The sequence below is a fragment of the Colobus angolensis genome, unplaced genomic scaffold (genome assembly GCF_000951035.1).
Source record: "Colobus angolensis palliatus isolate OR3802 unplaced genomic scaffold, Cang.pa_1.0 Scaffold45, whole genome shotgun sequence".
Lineage (NCBI taxonomy): Eukaryota > Metazoa > Chordata > Mammalia > Primates > Cercopithecidae > Colobus > Colobus angolensis.
In genome coordinates this window covers 7,752,727-7,771,261 of record NW_012117932.1, presented here as the reverse complement: position 1 = coordinate 7,771,261, position 18,535 = coordinate 7,752,727, and the positions used below count along the sequence as shown (strand labels likewise).

The following is an 18,535-nucleotide window of genomic DNA, read 5'->3' as shown; positions in this document are numbered from 1 at the left end:
TTGTGCTTTTGTGCCTGGCTTACTTTGCTTATCATGATATTTTCAAGGTTTATCTGTAGCATGTCAGAATGTCATTCTTTTTGGTGGCTGAATAATATTCCACTGCGTGTGCATACCACATATCCGTTCATCAGTTGATGAACACTTGGCTTGTTTCCACTTTTTGGCCATTGTGAATGCTTTTGCCATGAACATTGGCATACAAGCATGAAAAAACAGCAAATAATCTAGGGTTTGTGGTTAAAAAATACAGATTTTGACTTTCATTCTTGGCCCCCACTGAATTAGATCTTGGTTGGAGGAGAAGATAGTTCATATTTTGCTTACTAAATTTTGAAAAACACTACTTTAAGAAACCTGATGAATTTGGGCAGTAGCCTTACAAATAAAAATAGCTTTAGAATAGCTGTGGTGAAAACTACTAATTTTCCAACTTAATGATTAAAAGTTTTTCTATATTTGTTATGGGAAAGGATTAAATGGAAGATGGAAGCAACTGTATTTGTGGAAGAGCAGATGAGTTTGAGGGCGGTTAGCAGGGACAAAGAGTTGAGTTAATTGACCACAAGTGAGTGTGGAAGCAGTGGTCAGGAACAAACCTAGGGGCGGCTGGTTCCAAAACCACAGAACGGCACTTCAGACATGTGGCCTGGGGGAGAGGGAGGGTTTGGGAGTCACAGTCATTTGGAAATTGTTGGCATATTTCATAATCCCTGTGTATCTCAGTAGCCTTATATGTAAAATGGGGATAATAACGTGAGAGTAAGATGTTTTGAAGGTGTATATATATTTTTCCTTTCCTTCATGCTCTCTCCTTCATTACCCTTGTCTGCAAGCAGATGGGCTGAATGTGGAGTTAATGTTTACTGTGGAAAAGTAGGGGTAGCTCTGGACTATATCCCTCATTTAGTCATTGTTACATTGTTTGCCATATTTATTTTCTTGCATGCTTCTCTCAGTAAACTGTTCTCAGGTTAAGTCTGCTTTTGCCATTTACTGGCTTATGATCTTGGCAAACCTCTTAACGTCTGTGAGGCCCCTATTCATCACCTATTAAAGTAACACCTGTGAACATTTAATGAGGAGCTATATAGGGCTGCACCCAGTGCCTCATGCGTGTAATCCCAGCTCTTTGGGAGGCTGAAGCAGGAGGATCATTTGAGAACAGGAGTTTGAGACCAACCTGAGCAACATAGCAAGACCTTGACTCTACAAAAAAACAAAATAAAATAATTGACCAGGTGTGGTGGCATGCACCTGCAGTTCCAGCTATCCGTGAGGCAGGAGGATCACTTGAGCCCAGGAGTTTGAGGCTGCAGTGAGCTGTGGCTATGGCGTGTATGTGTGTGTGTGTCTACACACACACATTACAACTATGCCTGGAATACATAAGCACACAATAAAAGCGTGTCCTCTGCCTTACCCAACACTCTTGCTCTTGGTTTATGAGAGTATTCTGTAAAGGCACGGCGCAAGCATTCTTGCACCACAGTAAGGCAGATGTCTTGCCTCAGTACTATCCCTGAACTCCCCTTTGCCATCCCTCAACAGAGCCCAGAGCCTGGCATCACAGGAAGTAAGATGAACTATAATCTTATTAGCACCAATAGTTATGAGCAATAGGTATCAGGATAACATATTAAAACCCAGTTCTCCTTTCGAGAATGAAATTTAAGCCTAGTTAACTCAAAACGTATTAAATTGAAGCTAGAAGGTTTCAGGCACAATAGAGGCTGTTTCTGAAGAAGTTAACATCATATCTGCGCTTAAAATTTGTTTGCCGTAAGCATGTAAAATAGATTTGAGGACTCTGACAGTAAAACAAACATATCCAATAAGCCTGTTCAGGTGGAAATTAAAAATTTAAAAACAATGTAGCAAAATAAAACAATGTAATAGTCACTTAGGCTAATAAAATTATTGTGACTGAGCATTAAATTTAGCCCCGATGTTCCTAAGCATTGTAATAACTGCCTCGTCTTCCCATTGCCCAAAAGAACAATGAGAAGATGTGATTACTGTCTTGCATCCTATTCAGATGATGGGCTTTGAGCCTTTAAAATCTGTGAGACACAGGGCTAGGTGCCATGGGAGCAGCGAAGATGACTGAGGTGTTGGGGTACATTTAAGGGGCTCGGGGCAAGTCCTGCTGTGGGCATTGGGAAGTAAAGATAAGGAAAAACGGAGACTGTGTTGGTGCAGACAGTTGGAAGTGTGAGATTTATGCCACGGAGTTTTTCTTGTTTTTTTTTTTTTTTTTTTTTAATATGCTGGTCTAATTTTTAAATTTCCAAGTTATTTCTTACCACTCTTTAATAGCTAATGTGTAATGTTAATGCCATTAGGAAACATTACTGTCTGTTTAAGGATAAGAACTTGAGACAGTGGTTGATTCAGTGATCTGACCTTTGTTTTCTAGTTTATCAAAGCTTGAGCAAAAAGGGTCTGCATATTTATTTTATGCAAACCCAGATATGTGAAAAATAATAAATATATGAAATACAATGCTGGAGATGATTTGGTTTTCAAAACGAGGCTTTGCTTTACAAAAGGACTCTTGGTAAATAGACTTAAAATGCCAGTCTCCTCTATTAACTTGACCATCTGGTTAGAATTTTTTAAAATGGATTTTTATTCCACAGATCCAAAGATATGATCCAAAGATATGAAAATATCTTTCATAAAGATGTATTCTACATAGGCACAGATTTTGATTATAAATTTGGAGTTTAGACAGCCCTTGCTGGGGAGGGGAGAACCACATCATTGGATTGGGGGGCTATTTTTAATTCCCTTGGTTTCTTTGTGAGCAGTTACATACAATCCTGGAAATGACAGTTTAATATTTATTAATGAACGTAAGAGGAAAATGTTGGATAGAGTACATAAAACTATTGTGCCTGCTGTCAAAAAAAATTGAAAATGTTTTTAATTTTTTTTACTTCTTCAGTTGAGACCTAATTCTGCAGTCTGAATCCCAGGTCCACCAAAATAATTAAAACAGAAAGGCCTAACTCCTTGAAGCAGGACCTCGCTGGGGTGTTTGGCCTGCCCGTCCTGTTTGTGCTTTGACATGACTTCCTTGCTTTTGAAACATAAAAAAATTGCACCCCAGACTTAAAAGGGGAAGGGCATTGAAATTAGTTGAAGCTTGGGAAATTTATTTCTTCTTCACTCCATTATATGGACTTACACAAACTTCTTCCTGTTGGTAATTCCAGAGCAGGAAGCATCATTCCAAAAAGGAACACCAGTGTTGCCTCTTCACGCCTCAAATATTCAGTGGTCTGGTACTGACAGTCCTAGGGTGCCTGGCTATGTCTTGAGTGCTGCAACATCGCCATCAGTAGAAGATAGTAGGAGACAGAGCAGCCACATGTGACAGCAGCTGAATGTAGAAACGTTTTAAATAAAGTGACTATATTGAGATGTAATTTGCAAATGATAAGATGTAGAGATTTTATGCACGCATTTTGATGAGTGTTGGAAAATGTATAATATATCCTGCATAGCCCCCATCCCAGTCGAGATGTAGAGCACTTCCAACAACACAGACACTTCCTTTGTGCTCCTTCTCAGCCAGTCCTGCTCCCACCCTTCTCCCAGACAACCATGGACCTGCTTTCTATTGCCTGTTGTCAGATTTCCTGTCAGTGGGGTCCTACAGCAGGCACTATTGCGTCTGCCTCCTTGCCCAACATGACGTCTGTTGTTCCCATGTTCACACATGTGTAAACAGTTTATCCCTTTTTATTGCTGAACTAGTATTCGTTTTATGGACACTGCACACTTGTTTGTGAATGAATGTTCACCTGTTGGGCATTTGGGTTGTTTTCAGGTTTGGGCTATGATGAATAAAACTGCAAGGGACATTTGTTTACACAACTTTATATCTTCATCACTTTTGTTGAAATTACTAGGAGTTGGAATTCCTAGGAATTACTAGTAGGTAGGCACATGGCTTAAGCTTCTTTAAAAAGTAGCATAACATTATTGAAAGTGGTTGTGCAATTTTACACCCCTGCTGACATTAGTATGAACGTTTCAGGAGCTCCACAGCCTCAGCAATAACTGACGTTGGGAAATTTTGTCTGTCATTTAAATCACTTGAGTGGGTATGCAGTAGTATTTCATTTTGGTTTCTCTGGTGGAGCGTGATATTGAGATTTTAAAAGTCTGTTTATTGATCGTTCATGAATTTTTTTTCAAAATGTTCATTGAGTCTTTTGCCCGTTTTTTACGTTGAATTTTCTGTCAAGTCTCTTGTCAGATAAATGTATTGCAAATGCCTGTGGCTCACTTCTTATTTTTCTTGGTGATTTTGAAAAACAAAAGTTTGTGATTCAGGTTAAAAAAGGACTTTATTAATGTATTATTTTGGGGGTAGTGCCTTCTGTGTGCTAATAAATCCTTGAATATTCCAATATCGCAAAGACTTTATCTTTTCTTCTTGGGTTTTACAGTTTCAGCTTTTATATTTTGTTTATGTATCATTTCAAATTCTTGCGTGTGTGTGATGTGAGGTAGAAGTCAACTGGCTCATTTTTTTTCACACGTTGATGTTCATGCATTCTAGTGCCATTTGTTGAAAAGACTGTCCTTTCCTCACTGAACACTCTTGTCATGTTTTTGAAAATTGATTGACTGCATGTATGTGGATCCATTTATACACAGTATTTTGTTCTATTAATATATGTGTCTATCCTAAGCCAGTACAACACTGTCCTAATAACTGTGCCTTTGTAGTAATTCTAAAAATCAGATAGTATCAGTTCCCCAACTTTGTTAATTTTTTTTACAAAATTGTTTTGGATAAGCTAGATCATTTTTCATTCCTTTATAATGTTAGAATCTGCTTGTCAAATGATACAAAACAAAAGGCCTACCTTTTTGAGTGGGATTATATTGAATTTATGGAACAATCTGGGAAGAGATGACATATCAATAATGATATTGAGTCTTCCAGCCTGTGGGCATGATGGTTCTCTTCACTTATGTGGGATCATCTTTTAGTTTATCTTAGGAATGTTTTCTAGCTTTCAATGTATAGATCTTGTACATTTTCTTATTTTCTCAGATGTTTTGCTGAGTTCTTTATTTTTAATGCTATTCTAAAGGAAATTTTTTAAAAATTAATATTTTTTAAATTTTTTGTTGCCAGTGTATATTAATACATTTGATTGTTTTTTGTTGACTTGTTTTGCAAGTTTCATGCCTTTTATTAATATTTCTTTCTCTTGCCTAATTGCACTACATTACAATGTTGACTAGAAACAGTAAGAATGAATACACTTGCCTTATTCTTGATTTTGGGGATGAAGCATTCAATAAAGTATTACTTAGTATGATGTTACCTGTGTTTCATAGATGCCTTTTATCAGACTGAGGGAGTTCCCTTCTCTTTCTAGTTTGCTGAAGTATTTATCGTTGTGTATTGAACTTTGTCAAATACTTTTTCTGTATCCATTGAGATGACCACATTACTTTTCTTCTTATTCTGTGGTGTATTGAATTAATTGATTACACTTAGAATGCAGAACTAGCCTTGCATATTTCCCCGCATATTTGCTATTGCTAGTGCTCTTCATGTAGGTCGTAGTTTCCATCTGGCATCACTTAGCATCAACCTGAAATACTCCCTGTAATATTTCTTACAGTATACATCTATAAATGCGTATTCTCCTTTTTTGGTTTATCTGAAAATTTCTCTGTTTTAGTCTTTTTTGAAGGATATTTTTGTAGGAATTGAAATTCTGTGTTGACAGCTTTTTATGTTTCCTGTTAGTGTTTTAAGGATGTCATTTTATTATCTTCCTGCCTGCACCGTTTCTGGTGAGAAGGTGGCACACTTTCCCATCGCGGCTCTGCTCTTTGTAATGTGTTGCACTGCCTCCGGTTGCTTTCAGGGTTTCCCTTTAGCTTTCATTTTCAGTGGTCTATGATTTGCCTAGTTTTGATTTCCTTTGTATTTATTATGCTCAGGTTTTGTCATTCTTAAGCTTGCAAATTGGTATTTTTGGCCAAATTGGGAGTTTTATTGTTTTAACCATTATCCTTTCTGCATTGCTTTTGTTTGACCACTATTCCTGCTCCATTGCCTGTGTCCTCTCCTTCCAGAATCCAAATATGCGTGTGTTAGATGAGTTGATATTATCAGGCTCTATTTATTATTTAAATCTCATATCATCTTTGTTTTGTTTGTTGGTTTGTTCGTTTGTTTTTTGAGACAGAATCTCGCTCTGTCGCCCAGGCTGGTGTGCAGTGGCACAATTTCAGCTCACTGCAAACTCCGCTTGCCGGGTTCAAGCCATCCTTGTGCCTTGGCCTCCCAAGTAGCTGGGACTACAGGCATGCATCACCACACCAGTTAATTTTTGCATTTTTAGTAGACATGGGGCTTCACCATGTTGACCAGGCTAGTCTCAACCCGCTGGTGCTAAGTGATCTGCCTGCCTCGGCCTCCCAAAGTGCTGGGATTATAGGTGTGCGCCATCACACCTGAACATCATCTGTTCTTTAGGTTAATAACTTCTATGAATCTGTTTTTATATTTTATATTCACTCGTCTGTTTTTCTGGCATCTCCAATCTGCTAGTATTGCCATCCAGCAATAATATTGTCATCCAGCAATAATATTGTCATCCAGCAATGTTTAAGATATTTTGCTATTCGCTTCTAGAATTTCTCTGTGCTTCTCTTTTATAGTTTCCATTTCTCACTTGAAATTCTCTGTTCACTAATTTAGACCATTTCAGTTACGTTTTTGAACATATTTTCATAACTACTTTGCATTCCTTTTCTGCTAATTACAACATCTGGGTCATCTTAAGATCTATTTCTGTTGACTACTTCTTTACAAATTGAGTATGGCTCACAATCATCTGCTTATTTACATGTTTAGTAAACTTTTGTACATTATACATACAAAATGATACAGTATATAGTGGGAGTATTTATTATTTTTGTTTTTTTTGTTTTGTTTTGTTTTAAAGAATAGAGTTCATTCTGTCAGGGAATTTATTACCGGTAATTCTTCATCTGGCGAAGGCTTGATTTTACCCCTTTTTTAGGGTTGTTCATGAGTAATGCTTTATCTGGGGCATCTTTCTTTCCCAAAAAATGTGAACTTTGTGGTGTCTCAGTGAAATTGTCAAAGTGTTATTGAGATTTCTCCACATTAGTCTGTCCCCTCTCCCCGAAACGTATGACCTCTATCTAGTATCTTTGTTTCATTCTCAGCCCTGTATCAGGCACTCTCTGCTTGGCTTCAAAAAGTCACACCTGGTGCATGGGAAGTCCAGCCCTCGGTTAAGGTCTTATGAATAACCTCCCATGGACTTTTAGGTCCTCCTCTTTATTGAGACAGGGTCTTGCTGTGTCGCCCAGGCTATGGTGCAATGGCATGATCATGGTTCACTGCAGCCCCGACATTCCCAGGCTGGGGTGATTCTTCTACTTCAGCCTCCTGAGTAGCTGGGACCACAGGTGCACACCACCACACTTGGCTAGTTTTTCATTTTTTTGTAGAGATGAGGTTTCACCATGTTGTCCAGGCTGGTCTGGAACACCTGGGCTGAAGTGATCCTCCGTCCTTGGCCTCCCGAAGTGCTGGGATGACAGGTATGAGCTACTGCACCCGGCCTTTGGTTCTCCCTTTTTTGTAGTTCTGTCTTCTCCAATATTTTGTCCTTTAACTTCCAGCTGCATCGTCCGCTCTGATCTGCAATCTGTGTCTTTCTGACTGCATAACTGTTTTCTTTATGTTTCTCCTCTTTGTGCTGCAATCAGGAAATTGTCTCCAGGCTGATATTAAGGGCTCATCTGGGATGTTTTCCTTTACTTAGGGATTGCATTTCTGTGCTGTCTATTGTCCAACGTCAGAAAATAGTCACTGCATATGTCCAGTTTTATGGTTATTACTATGAAAGGGAACTCTGTCATCAGGAACCCAAGTTCGGTAGAAATATACTTTTGAAAGTTATTACTGTAATCTCTGGTTCTCAAACTTTAGCATGTAACAGATTCATGTAGCAAACTTGTTAACACACAGTGTTAGGCTCTACCTTTAGAGTTTCTGATTCAGTAGGATTGGGGTGGAGGCCAAGAATTTGTATTTTTAACAAGTGTCCAGGTGATGCTGATAGTCTGAGAATCACACTTTGAAAACCACTTGCTTAGAAAGATGACTCTTGAGAAAAAAATATTGGGAGTTTGTTTGGGACTGAAAATATAGAATTTTGCTTTTTTGGTCTTATGTTCTGCATAATGGATTTATATTTCAGGTTGGCTTATTATAGCACTAGGCATCTTGCTCTTTTTATTCAAATATGATTTTCAAAAACTTAAGTGGGCTTCTTTGCATTGGAAAGGATATAGCTTTTTTAAAAAGAAATAATTATTTTTATTTTAAGAAATAAGTATTTGATTTTTTGTTTCAGAGACTGGGATTTAATTATTCTTATATGTATGCTTGGTATGTCTGTGTGTGTTTTATAGATAAGATGCATGATAAATTATCCTTGTAATAATTAGCTTGTTTGAGCCTATGCCAGTAGGATGGCTGGACCTGGGCCCTACCTCTTGTTTGAAAGTTTCTTGGTAGCTTACCCTTGGTCTTTAAATAGCTCTTATGGTAGCTATTAAAATCTATCTACCCTCTAGCATATTTTGTCTACTGTTTTTGCCTCCATTGTTCCAATGGGCCCATCTGTCATTTGTGAGGTTTTAGGGATTGATTGTTTCTTTATACTCTAATCTGTGCATTTCCCATCGGTATAGTGCTTGTACTAATGTCAAGTTGGTGACGCTTAATGTTGATGATGCTGACATGGTTCTTGAAGTGGTTAATGGGACAGTTACACAGGACAAAGAGTTTTCCCTCAACAGCATTCCAGTATTTGTCTTAGTTGAGAAAATGGATTGGGCTTACCTCTTCAAATTCTGATCAATCCCTGACAATTTTTTTCTTTACCAACCTCTTTAATTTCTTTGAAAATTTGGTACAATCACCTTTGTTGGCTGGATTAGAAGGCTATAGAATGGTACATTTTAAATATTATTTCAACTGCAAGGTGTGATTAATAAAATTTCAATCTCAGCTTCAGATACCTGTATTCAAGTATTTCGATACAGGAATAGTGAAATACTAATTACTAAATATTAATCATTCGAAACTCATTTTAACAGGTTCATTTTGATGGTTGGGACCATAAGTATGACTACTGGGTGGAGGCAGACAGCCCTGACATCCACCCGATCGGATGGTGTGATGTCACAGGGCATCCACTGGAAGTGCCGCAGCGTGAGTACTTTGCTCTTTGTCATTGCCCTTTAAATACTTAGCTTGATTTCCAGCCATACTGTTGCTTATTCATGCCATTATAGGCATCTGAAAGCTAAATATCACATAGGAGAATTAATCATCACTACAGCTACACTGAAAGCCAATTATTTCCAATGAAGCCTCAAAGGGCATGCGTTATATTAATGAAAAGTGATAATCATTAAAAAATTATTTTGATAGTGTTTTCCAAAGGAATCTTTATTTTCTGCATTTGAGTTTGGAAAACTGAGCTAGCATATCTAAATTCATCTAATTTTGGTCATTGGTTTTAACAAGTTCGTCTTTTTTTTTTTAAACATCTGATCTTTATTTTATAGAACAGACTACACGAAGTCTTTTGGAAAACTAAAATATTTTAACTTCCAACAATTTTCAGATTTTTTTTCTTATAAAAAAATTTAAAATCCTCTACTTTACTCACATCTTTATTATTTCTGACTTTCTAGCTACTTAAAGTTAAGGAGGAAATTAACCACTCTAAATTTTAATGAGCCTCAACCCAAAATACCTTGTTTTTTTGTCTGAAGGAGTCCTCTGATCTGATTAGGCTGACATGACTAATAACCGGTTCCAGACACAAGTGCAAGTGTTCTCCATTCTCATGTTTGTTTTGTTCCCTCACTGCTTCTCTTTCCCTCCCGTTGGTTTCTTAGGATTAAGCTAGAATGCTTTTCTATTAATGAGGATATCTTACACACAGCCAGCCTAATGATGCTTGAACCTTAGGCCTCAAAGGACTTCTTGTAAAGATGAGAAGAATCCCTGACTAAATAATTGGACAAAGAGTTCTACATTGTGCTAGATTCTTCAAAAACTACAAAGTCGAAGAGACGAAGGCCCTTCTGGAGCCGACAGTGTATTGGCACAGATAGGACCAGTACCCCAAGACTGTAGAATGAAGGGGACCGTGGTCAGCACCATGTGAGGGACTCCAAGTAGGGAAGGGCGCCAGCATTTGTGCTTTTTGCTTTCCTTCGGTCTTGCTTTTTATCCTCCCGGGTTTCACACCCCAGCATGTCACGGAGATAGTTCTCACTCTATGTGAACCCCCCAATACACCCCTGTACATCCATCCCTCAGCCGGTAACTTTCTCATGTGTGAACGATGTCCTCTGGGGTAGGCATGGACCAGCATTGCAGGTACAGGGACAGCTCTCTTCACTCCACTCCAAGCATTGTCTGCTCCTTTGTCACTCCACCCAGCTGGATTTTCTACCTGAATGTCTCAGAAGCATCCCAGAGTCTATGCATCAAACCCAACCTCCATCCCAAGCCAAAAACTTGCTTTTTCTACTATAGTTTCTGTTTGCTTCCAAAGTTGCCATTCCAGACTCTGCTGCCTCTTGGCCCCTTCCTCAATCCACACATATAAACAGTCACCAGGTGTCCTGCTGGTTCTCTTTCTTAATTCTCCAGACTCTATCTTTGACCCCCAATGCTTTGACCGCAATGCATCTTCTCAATGCTATTGTATTATTTTGAGGTGTGATCATAGTTACAGATGCTTCTCAGAATGTGGCCTGTAGTCTGCTAGTGAGTTGCACAGGTTCTCCTAATGAGCCTAGGATAAATCTAAAAATGCAGGTTCTAGAGCAGTATAGACTAGTGGTTAAAAATGAGAAAAGTGGAGTCAGAATGCTGGGCTTTGAATCTCAGTTTAAAGCTTGCTTAGTGTGTGCCTCTCTATGCCTCAGTTTCCTCATCTATAAAATAAAGATAATATCTACCTCATGAGTTTATAATTATTAAATGAAATAAATGAATGGATAGAATTCAAAAACTGCCTACTCCATAGTATGTGCTCAATTAATACTAACTTATCTCAGAGAATAGTGTGGTATTCTCTAGATTTTCATTCTTTTTTTTTTTTTTTTTTTTTGAGACGGAGTCTAGCTCTGTCGCCCAGGCTGGAGTGCAGTGGCGGATCTCAGCTCACTGCAAGCTCCGCCTCCCAGGTTTACGCCATTCTCCTGCCTCAGCCTCCCGAGTAGCTGGGACTACAGACGCCCGCCTCGCCCGGCTAGTTTTTTGTATTTTTTTAGTAGAGACGGGGTTTCACCGTGTTAGCCAGGATGGTCTTGATCTCCTGACCTCGTGATCTGCCCGTCTCAGCCTCCCAAAGTGCTGGGATTACAGGCTTGAGCCACCGCGCCCGGCCTAGATTTTCATTCTTATGTAAGTTATTAAATGGGAGTTACTAAGAGTTCCAGATTTGAAATTGAGCAAAAATTAATGTGATTAGGGTTTTCCAAATACTTTAATTCAATTTTTCTTAAGAAGTTTGACTTCCATGTGTTGTTGGCACTATTACAAGATGAGTATTTTGTGTATTCACAGGCAGGTAATTAGATTTGCTAGAATTTGGGGGAAAGATAACTTGTAATTGGTTGTCTTTGGTTGGTTGTGATTTTCTGTTTTCGCTGTGTTTGACTTTCTTCTTATAAACTTGTTTGTTTAGATTAATCAAGATTAATGTAGCTTGTTATAGGTTGTTTGCTTAATCTTATGGTTTTAATTATTTATATCTGCACCATAATTATGTTTTATTGATTTTGAAATACCTATACTTTAAGACATGCTTGTGATCTGGTTCAGTATGTGTCATCTCTGCCCCTATTGTGAAAGCAAAAATACATACACACACACACACGCACACCCAGATACAAACACACCCCTACTCCAAAACCGATTCTGTTACTTATTTATTTATTTATCATTGAATTCTTTTTGCACTGGGAAGGAGAAACAAATGATTGCTCTAGGCACTCTAACAAAACAACATTTGAGGGGCTGTCATTGACTGTTGCAGTGACGTTATGATTGTCTTTTCTCTCTTCTTTCCTGGAATAGTCTGTATAAAACCCCAAACTCACCTTGTTTTCTGTGTTATTAAAACTCTTCTTTGGCGTGGAGTATCCTATCAGCCTGAGACTCCTTTGCATGCACACAAAGCCCTTCATAGTCAATGCATTACTCACCTATCCTCCACCATTTTCCTCTCAAAACCCTTCATTTACATCACACATTTACTCACAGCACCTTGAACACCAGCCTTCTAAGAATCTGAAGACAATATGTCACCTTTCTATAGCTTTCCTCCATATCTTTGCTTTTCTTACAGGAAAATCACACTGCTCAGTTGTTGTCAAATGCCCATGTGGCATGGAGGCTGCAGGGCACCTGCTCTACAGAGGAGTCACGTGTACCACCCTTTTACCCTGTATTTTATCTATGATATGTGTACAAACAATCACATCCAATCATCTTTTATTCTGAATGCCAGTTGAGTCAATGGGTTAATCTTATTTACTCATACAATTCAGACTAAACTTTTCTCACTATAATGTCCAGTATCTTTCAGACCAGGAGATCCTAGGGTGGGGTCTTGTATTTTCACCGTTGCTCCTCACTCTGTGGAACCTCTGCAGCTTTTGCAGGTGCTAAGCTCATGTCAGGAAACACTTGGTGAAGGCTCCAGACTGGAATGTGCCAGTCCCCCAGCAGGGCAGCCCCCCAGGACTGCACGCCTCTCCACGCTGTGGATGGGAATGGCTGTACTTACTTCACCCTCCCTGCCCCTTCAACCCTTGTTTTAAACACTCTTTCAGAAATCAGAGCTAAACAATGCAGAATGAAATATTTGATTCCATAGAAATAGTTTGTAGTTGTTTTAAAGTAGGAATAAAAACAACAAAATAAAAATGTGACAGGTCCCAGTGCTTCTAATAAGATAGATATAGCTTGAGACAAAATAGTCATTTTTTAATTAAATGGAGATTTGGATACACCACTTGGTAACTAATAGACTTTTCTCACCAGGGTACATAAAAAGCGTTTGTTATGAAATTACAAAAACTGACGTGCCATGACAAGGGCTGGTGGGGTATGGAGCAACCTGGTGGCGCTGGCCCTTCAGGGAGACCCACGTGGCATGCCCTGGAGCCTCTCGTGCAGGGACCGTTGCGTCAGACTAGGCTGGGCTCTTGTTTATGACGGGAAAACCTGACATCTGCAACGTAAGAAGAACAAAGCTGCTCGCTCAGCTTGGGTATACAAATAAATAGATGCAGGAGAGATGTTTCAATTCATCTTCTCTTATCCTAGTCACCAAAGATAAGGGTGTAGAATATAAAACTGATGGAATCCTAGGAGCTTGTCTGATCCAAACCTCTCATCCAGAGGTGAGCCAACAAAATGATTCACACAGCTTGTGAGAGCCAGAGTCGGGTCTCTGGTCCTGGTCAGGATGTATTCTTACTTGCCTAAACCCTGCAATATGTACTTTTATAATCAGATGCGTCTCCCTCTGGTTATCCCCTCTCTGAACAGGAAAGTGGGTAACCCAGCCAGTGAGAGGTTCCTAACCTGGGGCCAGGCCTATGAAAGTACTAAGATTGGGCTGTCAGCAAGGACGGTGTCCTCTGTCTTGCAACATCAGCAATGTTGCATGAAGCATGAGGGGAAGAGGGCGGAAAAGCCCCAAAAGAGATAACATTACAGCATAGCCTCATACCTGGGCGCCTGCAGTGACTTCACATCATTTCTGATCATCAGCAGCTCACAGGGCACATTCATCCCAGGGAGAAGACGGAGCCTTACCTTTTCATAAGGACATCCCTGCTGGGCCTTGCTTAAGATCCTTCCTCCAAGGAGTGTGATCCTAGCTGTTTGCTCTAGTCCCCAAGTAACTCTTGATGTGGCTTTGATATCTTGACACCATATTTCTGCTTACCTGCCAGCCCTTTTAGAGACCCTGTGCTTCCTTAGTGAGGCACGTAAGAACTTCTGGGTCCCCTCCATGTACCACACAGGCTGTGCTGCAATGGAAGTATAGCCTTGGGCTCATTAACTTGGCCACTGACCTTCTACCATGTGGAAGTAGCCATGTGGGATCTCTTTCTAGAGATGTGCAGCTGTCCTTTAGTATTTCCCCAGGCTTGTTTTGAGGCCATCTATTTATAAATAGATGCCCACTCCAATGCCAGCATGAACGAGAGCTAAATGAGAACAGAGGGGGATGTGCAAGAAGAGAGGAGTGTGCACATACACACCTCTTGCCTCCTTGTCTTCCTTTAGCCTCTCATTCACTACGTTTATTCCTTTCTCTCAGTTGGTGAACACAAACTCTTTCCACCCCAAGGCCTTTGTGTATAGGTATGTTTGCTGTCTTCTCTGTTCAGAATGGTCTATCTGCTCTTCTACTGGATGGCTCTTTCTCACCCTTTAGAATGTATCTTGAATGGTCCCTTCTTAGAAAGGCCTCCAGGGTCCATATTATCTAAAGAACAGCAACCACTATTATTTTTCATTTGACCACTTCCTTTTCTCCACAGTGCAAAACGTATGTAATCATCTCAGTCATGAAACTGTAGGTTTCATGAATGGAAGGACAGTGAATGTTGTATCTCTTAGTGTTTTCCATGGTCTGACTTCCAAAAAATATTTGTCTATATATTCATCTCTCTATATGTGTTGGTTAGTCACTTACTGCAAAGTCCACGCGCATCTCTAGAGACCACCTTGGACTCTCGCCTGCGACCTTAGTGGAGTGAGTGAGTTCTTGAGTAGTAGCTGTGGAATTGGTCTAGTCAAGCCTAGTAGGAGAGACACAGGCCAAGAATAACCCTCCCTAAATGACAAAGGAAACCTTCCAAAATAGGAAGTTGGTAGGCAGAAAAATGAGATTTCTTAGATAGCTTCCATGTCTAAATAATTGTGTCATTGTTCTTTCTTTAGCTTCTGTTTGATTTGTATTTGGAAGTAATTATAATGCTTGATTCAAAGTAAATTAAATTATCCATCATTATGAAGTTAAAGTGTATATTAATAGAGTAATAATACAATCTACAATATAATATATATAGCCTTTATAATTTATATTAATGACCTTGAGAACATTGCTAATTTATTTAACAGTTAAACATAAACAAGCATAATAGCATATAACTTGATAAAAGGTATAGTTCATTTTTATCCAGTTTCGTTTAATATACCGCATATATATAAATACAACAGAAGGACTTGTAAATACACCATATGGCTGGTACATTGTTTATCCTGATAACTGAGATAAAATTCTTAATCTACACTAAGCAATGAATGATTAATAATGCCATCTTTTATGAGCATTGAAACTGTGGAATTAGAAAAATTTTATTCAGAGATGGAAATTCACTTAGATTATAAAATAAAAGTTAATGCAATTTTTTGGCCAGATGTGGAGCAATTAATATGATGATGGATGGATGTCATTCCGAGGAAAAAATATTGTTAGCCTAACCAGGTAATAGCACATTTTCAATTTCATTCTATTTTAAAGAGAATTTCACAAGGAATCTTTAGTACTTGTTCTTCCAAATTACAGCAAGCAAGTAATCAGCAGTTTTAAGAGTCCCTAAGTACTCATTGACTTAATAGACAATTATAGCATATTGTGTTTTAAAAAAGGTAGCTATTTTCAAAGTCCCTAATTACAGATCTACATGATAGACTTATCAAGGAAAAATAATACATTTCAAAATGTACTTACAGTCATAATGATATTGTCTGTTTTAAATGCTCCTGTTGAAGTGCTTATCCTGTGTCTCTGCCTTCTGGAGGTGTGAGGGCAGATTCCATTTACTGGGTTCTAAAACCTGGTCGTTGGATGCCTAGTGGCTAGCGCAGAACAATTCTGCAGGTTATTTTCTCATTGTAGCTTGATGACTTTGTTCACAGTTGAGATGCAATGTGGCACAGCAGTTTCTGTCATCACATGTACAGACCATCGTAGATTGTATTAAATAAAGCACAGCTCTGTGCAAATTTACAGACCTTTAAATCAGGTACAATAGCCCATCCCTTCTAAAATGGGTGAAACAGCTCAGTGGTTTGGCAGTAAGGCGTGCCGAATTCTCACCCTATCCCAATTTATGACTCTCATCTGGCTATAGATTTATGCAAGTCAGCATAGGGACGTTGAGTGAAGATCCTGAGTTCACACAGGGACCTTTCAGGCTTTTCCTCAGAGAGTTTTAACCCTTTCAGAAGACAACAATGCCTTCCATGGCGGGGGAAGGGAACTGGATGCAATTGTTATGTATCTGTATCCCTGCCCTACATCACCCTACAATACCTGGTTAATGGAAACCTTGAGCAGTTGAGCAGTCAACTGACTGCCTGAAAATATTACATCAGGAAGGGTTGTATCATCTCAGTGTTGTTGTGGTAATTGAATAGAGATTTTTTGGGGATCTCGAATGTACTAACTGCTGCACTAGGGTTTGCAAAGTCCTGTGGGACATAGTCCTACACTGGTGGCCATGATTACAAAGGCGCCAGGAGGAGAGAGAGTCCTGTGAACACTCATGGCATGGTAGTGCCATAGTGAAGAGATTCACAGAGAAGTCAATGTCTGGCTGTTTTGGCTACTGCATGCACTTGTATTTAGTGTTAAGAGATTAAAATTCCTCCTCTTAAAGATGCTTTTTCTTATTTGTAGCAATTCTTCTTTCAAAATTGGGGGTCAGGGAGAATGAGAAATGGGCAAGGGCAGCTCTCTGTGTTGCTTTAAGGACAAGCTTCGTGATACTAGCATCCTGGAAAATCTTTCATTTTTTTTTGTCTTTCATGGTATTAGAAAGACTTAAAAATACGTCATAGTTTTATTTTACAAGTAGAGGTATCCTTAAATGACTCCTAGAAATGAACATAGAATCAAGTATTTTCTAATGTAAACATTATGTATTTGCATTCTGAAAGAGAGCTGTGTAAAGATTATGAATTTTTTCATTTCACTCTGCATTCTAAGCAACCAAGAATCAAGAAGTTGCAAATATACACAAACCTAAAATTCAATGAGCACTAAATGACAGACTTAGAGAACTGAGAATTTTTCAGCATATTTAAGAACTAAGAGCCTTTGGCTTTTATGTTACTTTTCATTTATGCTTTGGTATTCATTTCAAGTCAGAAAGTAAAAATTAGAATTTGTTTTCCTTAGCAAAACAGTAAGTTTCACTTCAGCACATAAGTTTACCATAATTAGAGGGGATGGCAGAATACTTTTCCCAAGTCTTTGGGATAACAGCTCTGTGCACCTGTCCATCCAGCCATGAGAACCATAGATCTTTTCTTCCATGGCCCACTCACAGGATGGCATATTTAGGAGCTTCTCATCCTAGGTGTTGTAGATACAAAGTCAGACCTTCTTTAAGCAGCCAGTAGCCTTGCCCTACTATGTTTGAAGTGACCCTCTAGATTTCTGGCAGTTCAGTCTTCTGCTACATCTCACCCACTTTATAGCATTCTTTAGAATACTCCCAATTTTACTTGCATTTAGTGCTTCATAAAATTTTTCTGTATGTAGTGTTATTTCTATAAACACCAATGAGCTGAAAGTCACGTAGAGGAGGATGCAGCTGCTGACCACATAGCCCTTTTTTTTCCTGCATTACCAACCCTCTTCTCCAAGGCATTATTCTCCTTGACTAACCCACATTCTCCTTGTTGCTATTTTACTTGACTCTTTTCTTGAACATTAAAAGCTTTTATTCTTCTAAGGAATTGTAAAACAGAGTAAAAGAAATATGGTTATAGAAGTTTTTATACTTTCATGAGCAGTTTATGTTTTTTAGATTGACAAGAACATTTTCCGTAATTTTCTTTGAAGTTGTCGTTCTTTTTTTCATGTCAACGGACCTATTTTATAATGGAAGTCATTAGAAAAGGAGAGGAATCTTTTGTGTAATACCTCTAACCAAATTGTAATGCCAGACAGCCAAGGAAAATACTTTCACACAGTGGAGTCACATATTATTCTAGGATTAGGGTCTAAATTCAGTGAGTAATGCAAAAAATCATGTTTAATCACAGTTACTGAAAAGTGTGTCTCAGCAAACCCACCAGAGTGGTTTACCTCCATCATTGAACTGTACAGTTGGCATTGTTGAGCGTTAGGTGAAGTCATTGGTGTGAATTGAGGGTCATGCTGTATGATAATCACACTGCACTTTTAAATACCAGGTCGTTTGCACATTCAGAAAACTGTTCACATTGGAGGAACATATTGAGATTGAGGAGAAGAGTAGTAGTCTCTGACTCCTATCTAATGCTCATACCTGGATTCCATTTTTGAGTACCGTGGTAGGATCACCTGTACTTGTAGCTACTAGAGTACCTTTCTTTCCCCCTTTTCCATATATATTTGAATTT

At 38.8% G+C, this 18,535-nt stretch overlaps 1 protein-coding gene across 1 annotated transcript in view; it reads left to right on the top strand.

Moving 5' to 3' along the window:
* The window catches only part of L3MBTL4 (l(3)mbt-like 4 (Drosophila)), a 399,157-nt gene that overhangs the window by 180,727 nt on the left and 199,895 nt on the right, over positions 1-18,535 (top strand). Inside the window, exon 13 of the mRNA XM_011957809.1 lies at positions 9,187-9,301. Within this exon, the coding sequence (XP_011813199.1) occupies positions 9,187-9,301 (115 nt within the window). The remainder of the gene's footprint in view (positions 1-9,186; positions 9,302-18,535) is intronic.